The 20173-nt window shown below is 40.4% G+C and overlaps 1 protein-coding gene across 4 annotated transcripts in view; it reads left to right on the top strand.

Annotated features, from left to right (window-relative positions):
• RAPGEF6 (Rap guanine nucleotide exchange factor 6) overlaps window positions 1-20173 on the top strand; it is a 132120-nt gene that overhangs the window by 85913 nt on the left and 26034 nt on the right. For 2 of the 4 annotated variants that reach the window (XM_054217219.1, XM_054217217.1), the window contains exons 8-22: window positions 999-1182; window positions 1990-2126; window positions 2908-3066; window positions 3609-3761; window positions 4275-4439; window positions 5630-5737; window positions 6094-6297; window positions 7422-7530; window positions 9522-9765; window positions 10106-10263; window positions 11305-11319; window positions 13744-13984; window positions 15875-16258; window positions 18064-18275; window positions 19187-19310. In XM_054217219.1, the coding sequence (XP_054073194.1) occupies window positions 999-1182; window positions 1990-2126; window positions 2908-3066; window positions 3609-3761; window positions 4275-4439; window positions 5630-5737; window positions 6094-6297; window positions 7422-7530; window positions 9522-9765; window positions 10106-10263; window positions 11305-11319; window positions 13744-13984; window positions 15875-16258; window positions 18064-18275; window positions 19187-19310 (2597 nt within the window). The remainder of the gene's footprint in view (window positions 1-998; window positions 1183-1989; window positions 2127-2907; window positions 3067-3608; window positions 3762-4274; window positions 4440-5629; window positions 5738-6093; window positions 6298-7421; window positions 7531-9521; window positions 9766-10105; window positions 10264-11304; window positions 11320-13743; window positions 13985-15874; window positions 16259-18063; window positions 18276-19186; window positions 19311-20173) is intronic. The other 2 variants (XM_054217220.1, XM_054217218.1) reach the window with 1 other exon arrangement.

Here is a 20173-nt window from a genome sequence, read left to right as displayed (position 1 = left end):
TGCTTTATACTTCTGAGTGACACATCTTGTTGTTCAGATTTTTGAATTTGAACAGACAAACGATTTGCATGCTGGCTTAAACTGAAAAAGAAAAAAGAAGTGGTGGAGCAACTACTCTGTGGAAATTGCAAATTTGATACTACTTCTCCTCCCCCCCCTTCCATCTGTTTGCAAAGTTATTTTCACACAATTACATCATTTAAACTTTACATAAGGAGTTATTGCAAATGTTTCCTATATGATCCTGCTTTTTGTTGCCAGTATTGCTTTCTCTTTCGCCCTTGCTTCATGTGTTTGCTCAGGGTGATGTCTATATTGCCATCTATTGATGGCAGCAGAAGCGCGTCTGCAGGCATTGGGTAACTGATGGTATTGCCCCGTTAAATTGTTATTTTGTTAATAATACAGACTCTCAAATTGTGGAAAAACCCCATTTTGTTTACATGAATGAGCAAGAAAGAGTAAATGCTGATAAAGTGAGAATCAGCTAATAGAGGAAGGAATAGTCACCCTTATCTCCTTCCCCCCCCAGTTTATATGCTGCACCTGCTCTGTGCCAGGATTCAAATCCACGTTATAATACCAACATTAAAAATAAGATCAAATCCCTTTCATTTCAGCCAGTCCATCTGCTTTGCTTTTTCCTGTGTCACCGAGTTAATATTGATGGGTTTGTACTGCCTGTAGTTCATCGGAGGTGGGGGGGGGGATATAAGTAAAGACAGAGAGCAAATGTCCCAGTATGTTAATTTTATTTTTCAGAACCTGTGATGATAATGCCCGTAGCACGGTGTTGCTTTATGCCAATGTATGTATTTGTACCATCCTGTAACTGTTGTTTTCAGTGTAATGTGTTCTTCTCAGTGTTCAGAAAGGGAGCTGTTACAATTTCTAGTTTGAATTGTTCACAGAATTTCTTTTGTTGTATGAGTTACCTAAGAGTTCAGCCGTCATACTGAAGAAACGGAACTCATTGTCTGTGGATGTTTTCTTTGTAGGCTACAGAGAGTGAGATGGGAGATGTTGATTTAACAGGTCTTCCAGAAGCACCTGTAGACTCTGAAGATGAAGAAGAGGAGGAAGATGAAGATATTGACAGAACTTCAGATCCGCTTCTAGGGCGAGATGTTGTACGAGAGTGCCTTGAGAAAGAGCCTGCAGATAAAACTGATGATGATATTGGTGAGGAGAAAAAAATAACAACTCTTAAAGGACATCTATAAGAGAAGCATATCAGAAAAGTGTATATGTATATCCTCATAATTACGAATGATGCCTTCCAGAGATCGCTTTGCTCTAGTGATACTGTTAATTGAATGATATCTCTTTTTACTGAGAAAGTATTTGTTCTGAGAAACGAAGTATTTTAAAAAACAGTCTCGGAGGTGCTTAAGATGTTAAATATTACAGTCATTGTATGTGTTGATGTAGGGGAGGGATAGGTAGCAAGGTGATTTTGACTGCCTGAAACTGTTGAATGTTATTAATGTCAAAGAGTATATGCTATTACTGCAGTATAGATTTAATAATTGTATACTGGAAAACATTTAAGATGCAAGTGATTTACTTCAGTGTTTAACTAGAAATTTGCATTAGTTAAATAGTAAAATTTGCATTACGCTGTACTTCAGATAACTTCTCTAAACACTAGAAAAACATTTCGTGCTCCTATCAAGCTTATAATTACTGTACTATAAGGGTATTTTTAGTTGTTCTAAATGTTTGGAGCTGAAGTGCTTTTACGCTCTAGCCAGACCGCTGCCGTCAGAGTCAATCAGAACACGATCAAGACTGTAGAGCCGGGTTCCGGTTGTTGATGACAAAATGTATACTGGGCTCGTTTAGCCACAGGCACTAATGGGGTTTGTTACACCACTGAGCAATTTTTCCGTGAATTTAACCGAGATTTAATATACCTGTGGAGGGTAAGGTGTCTAAGGAACCCCTGGGCCTTGCAGTCTTCATACCAATGTTTCCTTTGTCTAACAGAGCAATTATTGGAATTTATGCATCAGCTCCCTGCCTTTGCCAACATGACTATGTCTGTGAGAAGAGAACTCTGCTCAGTGATGATATTTGAAGTGGTAGAGCAAGCAGGAGCCATCATACTTGAAGACGGCCAAGAGGTAAGTTACTGCTTATGTGGCAGTTTGAGTGCTATAGGCAGCAGTAAGTTTGCAAGGGCATCTGGGGGTGAAGGGCTAGAAAATCCATTTCCCATCTCCACACCTGAAAGTTAGAGAATTCTTCTCTCACCGTGACCTATATCCAGAACACCCAAACCGTAGCCCATCCTTTTGGGGAGATTCTGCCTGTGTATTACTGTCTTGTTCAAGACTTCAACGTGGCCAAGTACAGACATAACACAGCATTCAGTATGTTGTTATCCACACATATTCAGCGGAAGGAGACAGATGTTCAAATTATCAGTGGTTAGGCTCCCAACATAAGTGCTCTGAATCCCTATTTTGAAATCTCTCTCTCTCTGCCCTTGGATCAAGACATCTGGAATGGCCGTAGCAGGTCATCCCTCCAAGAGGATGAGGTAGACTCATCTCTGGTAGTGACCAAACGGGTGCCCAGGGAAAGAGTCTTCATTCTTACAAAATGGTATAAATATATTGTAGCAATTAGCCCACTGATTAAAAAAGCTGTCTGTTCGTCAGCATTCCTCCCTACTGAATTAGTTCTGAAATGAATGAAGAATGCTGAAAAGCGTTCTTGTTTAAGTCATCTTTATTGCTTGCCTTACAGTGCACGTTTTTAGTGAATTAAATGTTGCAAAACTGTGGTGAAAACAAACTGGAGACTGCAAGAAAAAGCCTTTCTGAGATAAGAGCATTGGAACAGCTTATAGAAGTTGTTGAATTAGCTTCACTTTTCACATTTGTTTTTTACTTCCTCTAGCTCGATTCTTGGTATGTTATTTTAAATGGCACAGTGGAAATCAGCTATCCTGATGGGAAGAGTGAGAGTCTCTGTATGGGAAATAGTTTTGGGATTACTCCCTCTCTGGACAAACAGTACATGAATGGAGTGGTCAGAACCAAAGTAGATGATTGTCAGGTAAGATTACAATTCTATACAACTACCTCGTATTTTTAAGCATCTAATAAAAGAAAATGGACTACTTTCATGATCTTTATTCCAGGAGGAGAAAAAAGGAGGTTGGTATTTTGTGGGTCCAGGGCTTTGCTGATGTTGGGTTAGTTGTACACTCTTGAATACCTGAGATTTATTTCACACTGCCGTTAATGTGAGAAATGGGAACTTTGCTTTGTGCTGAAACAGAAGCTCGGTCCACCCCAGTCATGCTCTGTATGTGATTGACACACAGCAAGAACAGATAAATAGAAAATATCCATTTCCACTTCTCACAGGCTTTGTCCTCTATATAGTTTACCCCATTCGAGCAACCTTCTGGAGATGTGAGAAGGTGACCAGTTGTGTTTATCTTCTGTTTCTAACTCTCTCTCGTGTAGTTGGGCAGCACAGAGTGGGGCTGGTATCAAATGCTGTGCTGTCGTGATTGTGTTGAAGCAGCCCAGAGATGGGGATACATTCATGGTTTGCATATTCATTAACAATCCCATGTTGTCTGGGGGCAGTTTGTGTGTATAGCCCAGCAAGACTACTGGAGGATTCTGAACCACGTGGAAAAAAACACTCATAAAGTGGAGGAAGAAGGAGAGATCGTGATGGTAAAGGAGCACAGGGAGCTGGATCGCAGTGGAACCAGAAAAGGACACATCGTTATCAAGGTGAATTTCTTTCTGTGCTTTCCATTCATCTATTAAACCTTTATTTATTAGTAAATGAATACAATTTTGGTTTGAATGTAGAAGACATACCCAGTTTTGTCTGTCTCAGCTCAAAAATTTGATTAGAAGGAATTTATATTATTTTACAAATATACTTTCATCTCTTTTAATATTAGACCTCTTCAGCACATATATTGAGCTTTGTATTGGGAGCACTGTTTGTGCATCTTTATGGATTGACCTGGTTTTTCTAATCTGGAAGAGGAACTTCTAGTAAAAATAAAATTAAGGGAAGTTACTAATTGTTTTAGCCAGGTATTACCGATGCAAAACACTTGGGCTGAGGGACGCATGAAGTTCTGATTTAAACACATTAGTGTATTTTCTCCTGAGTTTGCTGTAACTGAAATTGGAAAAAGGATTATACTGTTCACATGGTTTTATGTTAAGATACTCTCTAGGGAAGAGGTAGTGACGAGAGATAACAGTTATTTTTTGCATTTAAATTTTAAGGCAACACCCGAGCGACTCATCATGCACTTAATAGAAGAACATTCTATTGTGGATCCAACATACATCGAAGATTTCCTTCTAACATACAGAACATTTCTAACAAGCCCCCTGGAAGTTGGAAATAAGCTCCTGGAATGGTTCACAGTGGACAGCCTCAGAGATAAGGTTGGTTTGAGTCTGAGCTTTAGTATATCTGGTGAAAATGTCTACAAATTGATTCCTTTTTTTATTGCTGATAAACTCGGATTGTGCTGGAGATATTTTATATGAACTATTTGAAAGCAAAGTATTTTTCACTAGTATCAAGAAAGGATTGTATGCATATAGTGTACTATCCTGAATTCGGTATAACGTTGTTTCTCTTCTGCAAAATGATAAATACTGTTTTCTATTTAATTTAAAGATGTAAATGCCAGTCTCTGAAATCCTTTTTCACCAGAAGTGCAGGGAACTTGTGTTCATGATCTCTTGGACATACCATCTTTCTTCTCACGGCACCATTGTGCTTGTCTTCCAGAATTTTCTGCTGTAGAGCTTTTCAGTCTATTGAGCACATTTTGTTTGAGCAGCTTATTACAAACTCTGTACTTAAAATAAACTCTGCTCAAGACAGGTGCAGTTGATAAAAATGCTTCCATAAATAGAAGGAGGTTCAACTCTGCGTAACTGTATGCACATACACGTGAAAAATGTCCATAGTCTGGAACTTGCATCCGTGTCCAATTTGTTGAAAATTATAGCAGTAAAATTCTTAGCCAGCGGTTTTATGTGTCCTACCTTTGAGCTGAAGGAAACCCAACAGACTATCAAAACGCTGTATTTTTTTGCATAGGAAATTGTCTGGGGTCTTCTGCTGTGGTTACTGCTTCTCTTCTTACCTTTTCCATGCTGTTCATTTTGACAACTACCATTTTTTAAGAAGAGGAAAGTAAAAAAAAAAAAAAAAAGGCATCTCAGCTCAAAACAGCGCTCTCAGCAAATAAAAGGGGAAATTGTTTATTTTCAGAAGAGAAACTGCTATAGATTAGCATTTTTTATAACATGGATGGATAAAACAATCGTCAGACTGACTTTATCATGAATGATAGTAACTCTGTAGCACGTACAAAAGAAACCTGAAGATTCAACTAGAAGTTCTTAAAAGAAGGTTTTCTGTTATCATAACGTACTTCCGAGAACTTTCTTTAAGGACATCATTAGGATGCTTTAAAAAGATAACTTTTATAAACAGCATAAGGAAGAGTTAACTGAAGATGGATTTCTGCACTAGTAAGTACTGGGTGTTGTAACCAACAACTATTCTCTTTGCTGTAAGAGAAGAATCACAGGTACATAATACATAATTTTTTTTACAGGTTACCAGAGTGGTCTTACTGTGGGTGAACAATCATTTTAATGACTTCGAAGGAGATCCTGCTATGACTCGATTTCTGGAAGAATTTGAAAAGAACTTGGAAGATACGGTAGGAGCAAAAAGAACGACTGGTCATACTTTCTAATATTACATGTTCTCATTTTCCAGTGTTACAAGTGACTAACACATCGTAGTCTGCAAGTCTTAACAGTCAATAGATGGCTTTTAACGTGGACATATTCATTCTTAAATACATATTTAGATATAAAGCCCATATAAAATAGTACATATGACACTCATTTATGTGTTTTTGCATTACTGGAAAAGAGGCCAAGGTTTATTTAGTAAGATTTGGATACATGGCATCAAAAGACTTTTTTCTGGCACTTGGGGTTTTTTTCACAACTGTTTTTCCATTTCTAGGAAAAGAAACACTACGTTCATTTTGTGTCTTCTCTGTTACAGAAAATGAAAGGACATCTGAGATTGCTGAATATTGCCTGCGCTGCCAAAGCAAAATGGAGACAAATTACCCTGCAGAAACCTTCTAGAGATTCGCCGCTGTTTTTCAGCCTCCTTGGGGGAAGCGACAAGGGGTTTGGTATTTTTGTAGAGACTGTGGAAATGGGCAGTAAAGCAGCAGAAGCTGGACTTAAGCGTGGTGATCAGGTAAAAAGAATAAAGTTCACTTAAAATATTCGGGTTCAACCAAATGTAGTGTTCTCAACAAGAAGCATATGCTGTTTACTAAAAGCAAACAACTGGCTAGCATTCTATTGTGAATGCCACAGTCCAGCTTCAGTTTACGTGTGTTAAATGGGTTTCTATCAAATAGTTTTCAAAATATTTAAAACATTTAAATGTTTCAGAAACAGAAAGGGAAAAGAAAAACAAGTTGTGGTTATTTTAGGACACTTTCTGATTGGAGATATGGTTAAGTTGAAGCTATCAGCTGGTTTTGTTTGATTCCCACCTAGTGCGAGTCATCCCGGTTCATTGAGGCTGGTGGAGCAATGACAGTTCATACCAAGTGAATCATAGAATGGTTTGGGTTGGAAGGGACCTTAAAGCCCACCCAGTGCCATCCCCCTGCCCTGGGCAGGGACACCTCCCACCACACCAGGTTGCTCCAAGCCCCGTCCAACCTGGCCTTGAACCCCTCCAGGGATGGGGCAGCCACAGCTTCTCTGGGCAACCTGGGCCAGGGGCTCACCACCCTCACAGCAAAGAATTCCTTCCTGAGATCTCATCTAAATCTCCCCTCTTTCAGTGTAAAACCGTTCTCCCTCGTCCCATGGCTCCCCTCCCTGCTCCAGAGTCCCTCCCCAGCTTTCCTGGAGCCCCTTGAGGGACTGGAAGGGGCTCCAAGGTCTCCCCGGAGCCTTCTCTTCTCCAGGCTGAACCCCCCAGCTCTCTCAGCCTGTCCTCACAGCAGAGGGGCTCCAGCCCTCCCAGCATCTTTGATGTAATCTCAGTTCTGTGGTTCGTGATCCACCATTTTGGATTCAGGTGCAGTTCCTAATTGCAAGAATGTCATGTTAGCACAGACAATATGTTCGTTTAAAGCATTTGTCAGGTAGAAATGCAGGTCCTGGCTTGTTTACAGGGGATACTTTCACTGACGTGATGAAAATAGTTATTTTACAATGAATGTTTTCATTCTACAACTGATGTAAAGATGATATAATAACTTCTGGAAAGTTCCTGCTGTGCCTGTATTATCACCTTTGTATTTGTAAGTCTGTCATAAACAGTTGTTCTCCTAATAGTCCAATTTTTATTTCTTCTTAAAGATAATGGAAGTAAATGGACAGAATTTTGAGAACATTACCTTTGTAAAAGCTCTGGAAATCTTAAGGAACAACACTCATCTCTCCATTACTGTAAAAACAAACATTTTTGGTGAGTAGACTTTATATATGGTGTATTTTTGTGTATGTGGAGGGAAAATCTCCAGTCTTTCTGGCTTTCGAACTGCAATAAGATTCCACCTTTTTTTTTTTTTTTTTTCCCAACTTGCTCTGGGAGTGCGAAGTTGTGCCGAAGTCCCCTCGTTGCACCTCTGCTTGCTGGGATAAGTTCTCGTGTGCCAAGGGCTGCGCGTTGGGTGGCACAAAGCCAGCCTGGCCAGCTCTTTGCTCCCCGAGAAATCCTCAAATGACTGTTTAAGCGGCTTTAGTGTCCTTTCATGCGATATGGCTGAAGCACAGCCAGGGGATCTGGGCCAAATTGTTTTTTGCCAAGAAACAGCAAAAATCCCAAACTGGGCTTTTGTAAAAGTTTTCATAATGGCTGCAAGAACGATAGGATAAATTGCCTTTATATCTAAGATTGAAAAAGGGATATAAAAAGCGGTATGACATATAAATGTTGGCTTTTAATTGTCAACGTGAATATAAACACATAAATACCTCCTTAAAAAATCTCAGTCAAACCATCTGTTCTTTTTCCATAATCCTGTTCAGGCAACAGAATAACCATAGCTACAGAGAGGAGAGACACTGCACAAGGGAGCTCCTGCCTCTCTACTTGTGTCTGAGACCTTCTGATGGTCTCCTTTTTCTGATTTTCTTCCTCCAGTTACCTCCCCTCCTTCACTATTGCTTTTTAAAACAATTATTTCCTGTTTATTGCTGTGCGGGTAAAAGGTTTCAAGATCATAATTAAAAAAATTATGGCATAATTAAAAAAAAAAAGGCATAAATCAACCGCAGTAACTGGTGGTCCAGACTAATGTGAAATGACATAAAATAAAGCACAGCTGGAACTGAGGCAGCGATAGGTTGTTCATTTGTATTACAAATGTAAGCACCGTACATTTAGGAGTGGATTCCAACCTCTTCTCTTCCTGTTGGCTGATAGAATTTCAGGGTGACGTCTCTGATGCATTTTAATGAATTCATGTCTTGAAACTTTTTTCAACAGCGATACTTATTACCCCGTCTTTTTAATCGGTGCTGACAAAGAGCAATTCCCATTCTTATATTTGAATCGGTACCATGAGGGCTTGTAGCGTTCAATTTTGTTACCTAATAGAAATACGCAATTTGGCTGGGACTTTCTATAAAGTCCTGGTTGTCTTGCACATAGGGGCAATCAGAGAAATTCACTCTGTGAAGTCCTGCATTCTCCCACATTTCAACAGAAAATACTGAATTTCTGACTTGAGTGATTTAAAAAGATTTTAAAAGATTCTTAAAATATTTTTAAAAGAATACTTTGTATTGATAAACAACTTTGAAGAATTTGTTCTCACCTTTTATACATGGGAAGAAACACGAAGAACATAAACACTATCTTTTCCATGGAATTGTATCTTGGGCCGTGTCAGTTTTGGTGATAGACTGGCTTAGTTTGATAAATGCAATAGGAATCTTGATGCAGCTTCTGTTCAGTCATATTACTAAAAGCAAACAAAAGCTGTTTTGGAAAATATCAGTCTGTCTTACAGTTATTCTTGAGGAAGCATTTGCACGCTGTTGCAGGAAAGATGCAGACAAGAAAGTCAATAAATACGTAGAGGTGATTGCCATGAACGCAGTGTTTCCCTGCTGTCTATGCGGTAACGGTATACTAGGTCTATTGAATTTGCTGTGATATGTGCTAATTTCCAAAGCAGACAGGAGAACTCCGCTATGCAGAATATTTGATTTTGTTTATTGAACGTTTTGGGGTTACTCTTTCTGCCAGGGTATCAAAAGCAAAACTTAAATGGGAAAAGACCCACACTCGTAGAATCAAAATTAAAATGCAATGTATTGCCTGGTTTGTAACTCTTTGGTTCACTTTTTCTGCAGGGATAGTATGGGAAGAAAAAGGTTTGAGCGGGGAAGAAGAATGTGGAGGTTTTAGTGTGCAAAGGTAAATCACAATGGTTGTATCTTCTCTTGCAGTGTTCAAGGAGCTGCTCTGCAGGATAGGACAAGAGAAGAACGGAATTCCGCATATTCCAAAAATTGCAGAAAAGAAAAACAACCGTTATTCCATCCCAGATATGCCTGGAGATGTGGAACAGATGTTTCCCCGTGAAAAAGGGAACAAGAAGATGAAAGCAAACACTGTATCTGGTGGGAGAAACAGAATCAGGAAAATTTTAGACAAGACCCGATTCAGCATCTTGCCTCCAAAACTCTTCAGGTTTGTCAGGCTTTTCTGGTCAAACGGTATCATTCCTTATTAAATCGTTATATTTTAGTTTCTTAGTATCTTCAGTCATTTTGTCCATGTTGCTTATGTTTTTAAAAAAATGCAGCAAATCCGACCCATAAATGCAGAACAAGAACCAAAATATCTCTTCTCTCCCAGTGAGTGCTTTCAAATCCGCTTTTCCTCCGTCCTTGTTTTGAAAGCTGGTCTACATGTAATTAGAACGTGTAATTAAAAGATACGAGCGCCATTATTTTTTCCCAGTTTCATTCATCCCAAGGTGAATATAAGGAGCTCAGTGCATGTAATTTGAAACGAACGTGTTTTGCAGTGACGGTAGCGTGAGCCAGTCGCAGGACGACAGCATCGTGGGGACGCGGCAGTGCCGGCACAGCCTGGCCATCATGCCCATTCCGGGAACGCTCTCCTCCAGCAGCCCCGACCTGCTGCAGCCAACGACGAGCATTCTGGATTTCTCTAATCCTTCAGGTAAAACACCAGTATTAGCTTGATTTGCAGGATGATTACAAGGCAGCTGGTTCAGGGGGAAAATTACATCTTTTACCAGCTTCAAACACGCCAAGTGCAGTTACCTGTTTATCTCGTGGCCCAAACAGGTCCAAACTGCCTAGAGCCTCTCTTGCTTTTTTGTAATGTGAAATTTAATTTCTTTTTACAAAGAAATGCATTTTGCCACCTCTGAGAGTATTTGGTTTACTGGAGTTTACCAGAGCTCTGGTGGAATCAGGTTGTTCTTGTCTGCACCTTTCTCTTCTGGCATCTCTTCCTGATGCCAGTTCTCCTGGTGATTCCATTTGTCCGTCCACTGTCTTTGAATATGTGTTTCAAGCAGTACTGCAGATAAACTTAGGACCGCTGTGGTACCAACATAGTGATAGTAAAGTTTTACAAATATTACATGTATTCAACTGTATGTCTGGAAAAAAAAAAAAAAAGAAGAATGCTTTGAGATGTGTAGTCTGTGTTCTCATTGCAGTTACCGTAGGGATACGGTTTATGGGGTGGCTGCAGGAGGGATTTGTTGTTATATGCAGCTGCCTGTAAATACATCAAGTCAGAATCGTGTTTCCCTGTTTCAAGTGTAAGTTCTGTGCATAATTACATATTCTGTAAAGTGCCTTCTGGCTATGGCTTATGTTTTTGTAAACTTGCAGACTTCCCTTTTAAAAGGGATATGAACAGATAGACTCTGTCAAGTACATAAATACCCACAGCAAATAAATTCCCTTTTTGCTGCAAATCCAGGTTTGCGCTGTCTGCATGAGAGCTACACACATGTTCTCTAAGAATCTTCATTTGATATTACACAAGTTACTGCTTAATATGAAATGTGGATAACTAGTCCTTCTTAACCTTTACTTTTAAGTTTACTATAACGAATAAGCTGTCATTTTTGAATGGCAGAGAAAAGCAAAATATTTCTGACAGTGTACTACCTACTCTTGCTAAGTTTTGTAAACATCTTGATTTGGTGTTGACACAGTTTTTCTCTTTTTTTCCTGCCGGCAGCTGTTGGGTTTTACTGTAAGTATCCCGATGTATGGCATCCTGGAGACCTTAATATTGCATGGCTTGCCTGTTGAACTTAACACTTCCAGATGTTGCATTGACATAGTTATGACTATTAGGGCATTGAGTAGTCACATGCTGGGTAACCTTCCCTTTAATAAACCGAAGCCCTTGGTTCCCTTTATGGGCACCGTGCCGGGCTGAGGCTGCGAGCACTTGCGTTTTATTCCCATTTCTGCTGCTGACACGTTCCTTCCCTTTGCTGTGACCTTGCTTTAAAGGAATGAGGTTGCTTTACGTCCCTTTTATAGAAACGGAAGTTTTAGATGATAACGCAGTTCGATATTTAGTTTGTTCTTCTATTGCACTCTGTAAAACTAAAATTTTGTGCATGCAAACTTGTTCTGTGTTGTAACCACAAGCTGCATCATGCAGAGGAAAATAATTTTTATTAATGTTTATGTGCTTAAAAGCAAAGACCATGAAGATAGACACATGCTTGTAACAGAAGTTTCCATCACCTGTCACTTACAGGTTACACTGATTTGGTTGCGTGGTGATTTTTTTTATTTTTTTTTCCCCCAAATTACATTTCAGTTTTGATTTTATACTTTATATGTTCTGATTTTTAGTTAAGTTAATACCAAGATATGGATCTTTGGCTCTTCTGTTGATTTATTATGATTTTTATGAGTGCAGTCATTTCCCAAATTATTCAATGTGGCATTCTCCCTACCTTCACTCTGAAATGAGTACATAATATTTACTATTCCCTTTTACTGCCCCCATTCATATATGCATAGAGCTTTTCAAATTCAACTACTCCCCAGGTATTGACATGACTATTCTGGTAATGTGCTAAGTCATAACAATGAAACTGTTCATAGGGTTAGTTTTCGGTCAGAAATTTTTCTAACGCACTGGTTTTCCCCTCATTTTCCAATTTATTTGCAGCTGCTGTTGAAGCTTCTTTTTTCCCCAATAGGGGGAAAGTTTTGGTGCGGAATCATAAATTACCTGCTTGCTTTTTGCCCTGAAATTCCTGCTCCTTGCCCCCATAACACCATTAAGTCCTGATGCAAGGAAAAAGTTAACCTCAAGGTCACTGCCCCATTAAAAGATATTTGTTTGTTTGTTTGTTCCTTAAGCAGGGGATTTTGACAGAGAAAAATCAATGTATAGGTGATGGGGTAAGCAGCGTGTAAAACTGGATGCTCAGAGAGCTGCTGCTGGAAGGACCGGGATGTGCAACCCAGCAGGTCGATTCTCCTGACAAAAGTGCCGGATCCTCCCCCAGGGCAGAGGGACACCCGGTCACTCCTTGTCCTGTCCGGCACCGGGGCATCCCTCGGTGGCAGGTCACGCACCACAATCCACGGGTTTGGCGCTTATTGCTGAGGGTATTAACGGCTGGTGAGAGAAGTGAAGGGCTGTTCTGGAGCCTGCTGCTGCAGGATCAGCCCCTCGCTGCGCTCCCTGGGAATCCCTGCTGCCGGAGTGAACGGCACTGCTGCCTCCGGCGTGGTTTTGGAATAGCTGCAGGTGCAGGGGGCTCAGCGAGAGCCTCCTGCCTTCTCAGGTCTGCAGAAAACTTGTGAAGTTTTACTCTTCAGAGTTTGGGGAGGGGGAAAACTGTGCTTCCCTGAGTTTTCAATTAGTGTGCACTCTGACTCTTGACCTTTTTTTTTTTTTTTCCAATCAGTTTTATTTTGAAAATCGAGCCTTCTGTAATAACCAATGGAGTGAATTATTGCCAATCATCAGGCTGTAGGTTAAACGTGTGTTTCTTTAGATACTTATTCCCTGCTGTAGGCTGCCTTGGAATAAAGCTGTTCTCTGATGCACTTATAATACATAAAATGTGCTATAAATGAGTACGCCAGCCAAAGAATTAGCTGCTGGCAGCAGCTTAGTTCCTCCAGGGTGAGAGAGGGAGTGTGAAAGTTTGCAGTAGTTATGGGAGCAACCAAATCTCCTTTCCTCACCCCGTCCTCCCGCCTACAGCCCATCCATGTGTGCTCGGTGCCTTCCCGGCCCTGGGGAGGGGGTCCCGGACCACGCGTCACCTCTGGCTCTGGCAAAGACAAAAGAGCCAAAGACGGAATGATGCTGCCAGTGTTTTTGAGACACGCTGGGAAGGACAGTCTCCAGCTCAGTAGTAGATCTAGATGTCTTGTACTTTGATTGCGGTCATGGGATAATACATAGATTAATTCAGTTGTGGAAATGCAGAGAGGAGAAGGGTTGTAGTTTTTTTTCCTCTCAATGTTGGGGGAAATGACTGAATATTTTAAGGAATATTTATCAAGTCCAGCATGGCTTTTTTGCTCAATATCTGTTTGTTTGTTTTCTGGCTATCAAATGATACAGTGAATAACCTTGTGTCTTTTCAAGGGAAAAGTAGCTTCATACCTTAAAGGTGGTGTTCTGTTATTTTAGATATCCCGGATCAAGTAATAAGAGTTTTCAAAGCAGATCAGCAGAGTTGTTACATTATCATCAGCAAAGACACTACAGCAAAAGAGGTTGTGAGTCACGCCGTCCACGAATTCAACTTGACAGGAGCCCCGGAGACCTACTCCCTCTGCGAAGTCTCCGTCAGCCCCGAGGGCGTCATCAAGCAGCGGAGGCTCCCGGATCAGTTCTCTAAGTTGGCCGACAGGATTCAACTCAACGGACGGTAAATGGGCCCTTGTTGGGATTTTGGTTTGGATTGATTTGGTTTTTAGGATTGAAAATTTTGGTTCCCAACAACCCCATGCAGCGATACAGGCTTGAGGCAGAGTGGCTGGAGAGCTGCCTGGCAGTGAAGGGCCTGGGGATGTTGGTTGACTGCTGCCTGAATACGAGCCAGCAGTGTGCCCACGTGGCCAAGGCGACCACCAGCATCCCGGCCTGTGACAGCAAGAGTGTGGCCAGCAGGACCGGGGCAGTGACCGTCCCCCTGTACTGGGCACTGGGGAGGCCCCACCTCGAGTGCTGTGTCCAGGTTTGGGCCCCTCACCCCAAGAAAGACCTTGAGGTGCTGGAGCGTGTCCAGAGAAGGGCAACGGAGCTGGTGAGGGGTCTGGAGCACCCTCAAGTCTTGTGAGGAGCGGCTGAGGGAGCTGGGGGTGTTCAGCCTGGAGAAAAGGAGGCCGAGGGGACACCTTCTCGCTCTCTACATCTCCCTGAAAGGAGGGTGTAGCCAGGGGGGGTTGGTCTCTTCTCCCAAGGAACAGGCAATGGGACAAGAGGAAACGGCCTCAAGGTGCGCCAGGGGAGGTTTAGGATGGATATTAGGAAAAATTTTTACACTGAAATGGTTATCAAGCATTGGAACAGGCTGCCCAGGGAAGGGGTTGAGGCACCATTCCCGGAGGTATTTAGAAGATGGGCAGACGTGGTGCTGAGGGACATGGGTTAGTGGGGGTTTTGTCAGAGTTAGGTTGATGGTTGGACTTGATGATCTGAAAGGTCCCTTCCAACTGAGACGATTCTGTAATTCTGGTCTATGATTCTGTGAAACATTGGAAAGAAACATTGGGGAGGGACATTTTAGTTAAAATAGACAGGTGTCTATTAGAAGAACAAGCAAGTGAATGTCAGTAACACACATTTCCTTCTCCTCTTGTCTTCCTTGTTTCACCTTCCTCTTCTGCACCCAAAAAATCCCTCCCCAGATTTACAGCCAGCTTGCTTGATGGCAACTATATGCAGCAGATCAGGATAACTTACATAGTGGCTTACACTTAAAAAGGAAAAAAAATATATTTATTCTGACACTTTCCACATGTGCTTCCAGGATTAAAGTATACAATTAGTTTCTTTCTCAGTGATGTCATGTTGCAATGAACTGATACTAACCTGAGATAAATTCTTCCATTTTCATGTAAACTGCTATGAATGTTTCTGAAATGTTAAGTGATTCATTTTTATCTGATCTGCACCAGAAGAAAGTTTATTAAGTAAAAAGTTCTTTAGTCTTTGCTAGGCGACAGAGGGGAGTTTATGAGGAATAAACTTTTGTATATCTGAAAGTGATCTGCTTGGGACCATGGAAATGAATTTTCCAGATACGTTTTCATTTCCTGAGTACTATGTGCTTCATGTAAATATTAATATGCCACGCTAAATTTATGTAAGAAACCACACTAGATTTGTGTAAGAAATGGAGGAATACATTAGCAAGACATTTCTCAGGACTAATGTGTGTTTAAAGTGTTATTTCACTATTTCACTGCTGAAGTTACAAATGGAAAAGTAACTGACCTTTTTCTGAAGGTGAAAGCTACGGCATGTTGCGGTGTGCAGTACAGAAAATATTAGCGAAGAGGTAGATTAAAACAGCTTTTGAATTTTTTTTATTTATTTCACTGTAGTGATGGTAGTTTATTGTAGCTGAAGTACAAGGTTGTGCCGTGCCTTCTTGCCTCTTTCTCTGGGTTGTCAACAGTAATGTGGAAAGACTCGCGTAAACACCCCTGCAGTCTCAGTAGTGTCCACGTTGAGCAGTGAAGTTCAATGTCTTCGTGTTCACACACTCTGAAGAGCATCTCTAATGTTTTATTGTAACTCTTTTATTCTTTAGGTACTATCTAAAAAACAATATGGAGACAGAGACCTTATGCTCAGACGAGGATGCTCAGGAGCTGCTGAGAGAAAGCCAAATTTCCCTCCTGCAGCTGAGCACCATTGAGGTCGCCACTCAGCTTTCCATGAGAGACTTTGAATTATTCCGCAATATTGAGCCCACAGAATATATCGATGACCTTTATAAGCTGGACTCCAAAACAGGGAATGCTCACCTGAAACAGTTTGAGGATGTCATCAATCAAGAGACCTTCTGGGTTGCCATGGAAATTTTAGCAGAGCCCAACCAACTCAAAAGAATGAAGATTATTAAGCATTTCATTAAAATTGCCCTCCACTGTCGAGAATGCAAGAACTTCAATTCCATGTTTGCAGTTATAAGGTAAAATGCTTCCCATTTGTCGGATCTGATTTGTGCTGGCGGAGGCAATTCTGTTAATCTAAATGGAAAGAAAAGAAATAGGTGTATCCTGGACAGATTACCGATGGTGCCGGGTGGTTTTAAGGGAATTGCCCAGTGTTTCAGAAGCCAGACTGTACAAAGAGATGTTTTGTTGCTGCCGTCTTTGCCTTCCTCAGCCTCAGAACTTCAGTCTTATTGCAGTGGGTGATGTGACAGTCTCTTCTTTAACTGTTACCTGGCAGGGAAAGAGAAGATTTGGACAAAAGCACTGTTTGATTGATGAACTTCAGAAACCTGCCTGAACATTGCTGTCATTTTCTGTGATTCTGGCACCCAATTTCCCTTCTTTTTTTCATTCATTGTTACTTTTTCAGTGTGCACTGAGTCATATCTGCGATGATGAGATTACTTTATTTCTTCCTTTTATTGTAAGGACTTCCTCAAATCATCTTGTTTTAGTTTAATTTTCCATTGCATTCTTTCCTGTCATATGTTTGCTTCTGGATTTTTTTGTTTCCCTCTTCATTTGCACATTTAGACTTTCTCTTCTGATTTATACTAGATGCTGCTACTTTAACAGCATGAGCTCAGCATTTCCTTTACTTGCATTTATGTTATACCCAGGCTTTACTTTTTTTTTTTTTTAAAAAAAAGCACTGTGATTCATCAGACAAAGATCTGGATTCACGCTGTATCCCAGCATCAGCACTGTCTTTGAAAATACCATTTTTAAATAGCTTCTGCCATGTCTAGCCAGTTCATCAAATGATACTGGCTTCTGTTTAGTCATACATTAAAGACTTCATGAATTTCCTTAAGGGATGCTTGAGCAGCCATTGGGACCGTGGCTGCTCATTACGTGGTGAATACACAGGTGGATACTGAATCTAATTTCTATATTCTTCTCCATAATTTCTCATGGTTTATTGTGGGTGGAGCAATAATTCTTTCTGCTTCTTAGTTAAGTCTAATCAAGCCATGACTGAAGTGGTCTTTGGTCCAAAACCAAACAAATAAATTAGCTTTTGTTTTACCCTGAGTTCCAGAGGAATATGTTTTTGTTAGCACATGCCACAGGGGTTCTCTTTCGTCCTTGCCCTGCATTGTGTATCAGTCTGATGCCATATGTTGCATGAAACAGGAAAATCACCATCCTAATGGAGCACGGAAAAGAGGAGCCGTGTGGTGGCGTATGTTTGATTTTTCGTGTGAGAGAAGGCTTTGTTTGTGGCTTGATAATAGCATGGAGAGAGATCAGTAATAAAAAAAATGAAACAAATACAAAATAATTTTTTGAAGCTTTCAAAAAAAAAAAAATCTTCTTACAATGGCAAATTCAGCAACTGTATGATTTTTGGTTTTACTAACGAATGCTGGAGAATATTACTTTCCAGTTCTGCAGCTACAGGGGCTTTAGAATCATTGCAAAATTTCTTGAGCAAAGTTGGTGACAAGTTATGATAGGGAGGATGGATATATTACATTTTAATTTTTTTTTTTATTGCAGCCAACTAATTATGGATACGTTTTTACTTAACGAGAATGAGGGCACAATAATGTGAAATTTGTCCCTAGTGAATAGGAAGCAGTTGTGCTTTTTACAGTTCCCTTCTTCACGTGCCCAGAAAAGTGAAGAGCAGAGATTTCTTGTGATGAACTTGCAGTTTACGGTTAACCTTGTGAAAGCTATTTTTAATCCTTAAAACAAAAAATCAAACCTTTACTTCATTATGAAAGGTAGCGATTCCACTAACAGCTAATAATGAAGTGTATCTGCCTTACAGCGGCTTAAATCTAGCACCGGTAGCACGTCTCAGAGGCACTTGGGAAAAGTTACCGAGCAAGTACGAAAAGCACCTCAGAGACCTTCAAGATCTTTTTGATCCATCTCGAAACATGGCAAAATACCGCAACATCCTTAGCAGCCAGAGCATGCAGCCTCCCATTATTCCACTTTTTCCTGTTGTCAAGAAGGATATCACCTTTCTGCATGAAGGTAATGTCAAACGTAGAGAAATAATAAATTAAGAATTGACTACACTTTAGCCTTTTCTTCAGTGCGCTGTGATTCAACAAACATCTGAAAGAAGCTGCCACCAGTAGGATGCTTTTAATGCATCCTTTGTAGGAGTGAAATAAAACAGAACTCTGAATGCATAATGGAAGGGACCGATCTTAGACAAAAATTAGTAATTAAATGCATATTTTTAATACTTTAAAAGCGGTGCTTAATCTTCATCAGCTGTCCTAAGGTTTAGGGTGGAAGAGCAGGTGAGTGTGTGAACTGGTAGTTACACTACTTCAAATCTATTTCTCTTACAACAACTTGTTGCTGCAATGTTTCCAGGTTTTTGTTCCATGTTGTGGCTTTCAGACAGCTCCGATGATATATCACCTCCTACTCTTGCTTTCAGCATTTTCAAGGGGGTTTTGTTTAAACATTTCCATTTTTTTTTTTTCCTTTTACACAAAGTTCTGTTCACAATTGGTTAAGGCGTTAAGCATTTCCAAAATATGCCCAATTCTCGGTTGTGATGTTTCAGAACTATTTGAACCAATTTCAGAATGTGAATGTTGTTGATGTCAGTTCTATATTTATGTTATTTTAACATCTATGCCAATGAATTTGGGCATAGTTCACTTAATTCTTTTTCCTCCTACTAATTCTTGTTACTTTAGAAATAGATTAACAAGAGCAATACTAGGTAATCTGAGTGGGCCTGACTGTCGTTTGTGTTTTGCCAGATTTTCCTGTTTTCTTTCAATTATGATTAAAGCAGTTTTGTTGATGGATGAGCAGGAGGGAGGAAGGGTAATGTGGGGGCTTAGAAACACATTGCTCTTTAAAAAAAGTATTTCTTACTCTTTTTTTTTTTTTTTATATGTGTGTGTGTTTCAATTATGCAGGAAATGATTCCAAAGTGGATGGCCTGGTAAATTTTGAGAAACTCAGAATGATTGCCAAAGAAATTCGCCAAGTTGTCAGAATGACCTCAGCAAACATGGATCCGGCTGTAATGTTCAGACAAAGGTGTGCAATTTAGAAAGACAGTAGGATTGAAGGTGTCTGGCAGCGGGTCGGGATGTGTGTTTGTGTGTGCATCACTCTGTTAACATTTCATTGTGTAACTCACCATTGACACTTACCATCAGAACCACGGTCTATCAAATTATGGCAGAACAGTTGATGCTTCCAGGACCTGCTTTTAGTGACTACTAAACCAATTTGTTGTCTTCTAAAAAAGCAAAGAAGAATAGGTTCTAATTTTAATGATTCCTATTTAAGCTAAATAAAATGTTAGTATCAGTAGAGTTTTGGGACAGATATAATATTAGGGAGGAAATCATGGATATAAAAAAAGCACCTAAATCACGCATCTATAAATCTGAAATGTGGATTCAAAAGAAAACTCCACTGAAAATATACTAAAAGCAAACAAGATATTTTTTTATTTATTCTAAACATAGCTTGCTCCACCTATTTGATATATTCAGGCTGGAAGCAGGTGGTGTTAGCAAAATGCAGAATAAAAGCACCACAACTTCTGACCTGGTGCTGATTAGCTCCAGATTCTACTTAGTGGAACTAAATAATTTCCTGCCTCTGTTTGCTTCCCACTGTTGGAACTAAAAGCCTCAGCGACTCTGTCGTGTCTGCGCACGGTCCTGCTGCCTGGAGATCCCTGCGGGAAGGGTTTGGTCGTCCTCTCCTTCCACTCTTGGTTTGCCTCGCAGGGGGCAGACAAACCCCACCCGGATGCAGTTCGGGGGGGGAGTTGGTGACAAAATTCAGTTATATCTGTGCAGTGGAAGGAAATAGTGCGTGGCAGGATATGGGATGTATAAGTGTGCGTATATATATAGACAGATAGATAGGTGTGTGTGTATAGGTGC

Source organism: Rissa tridactyla, chromosome 11 (assembly GCF_028500815.1).
Source record: "Rissa tridactyla isolate bRisTri1 chromosome 11, bRisTri1.patW.cur.20221130, whole genome shotgun sequence".
In the NCBI taxonomy this organism is placed as follows: Eukaryota; Metazoa; Chordata; class Aves; order Charadriiformes; family Laridae; genus Rissa; species Rissa tridactyla.
This window is presented reverse-complemented; position numbering and strand designations above follow the sequence as displayed.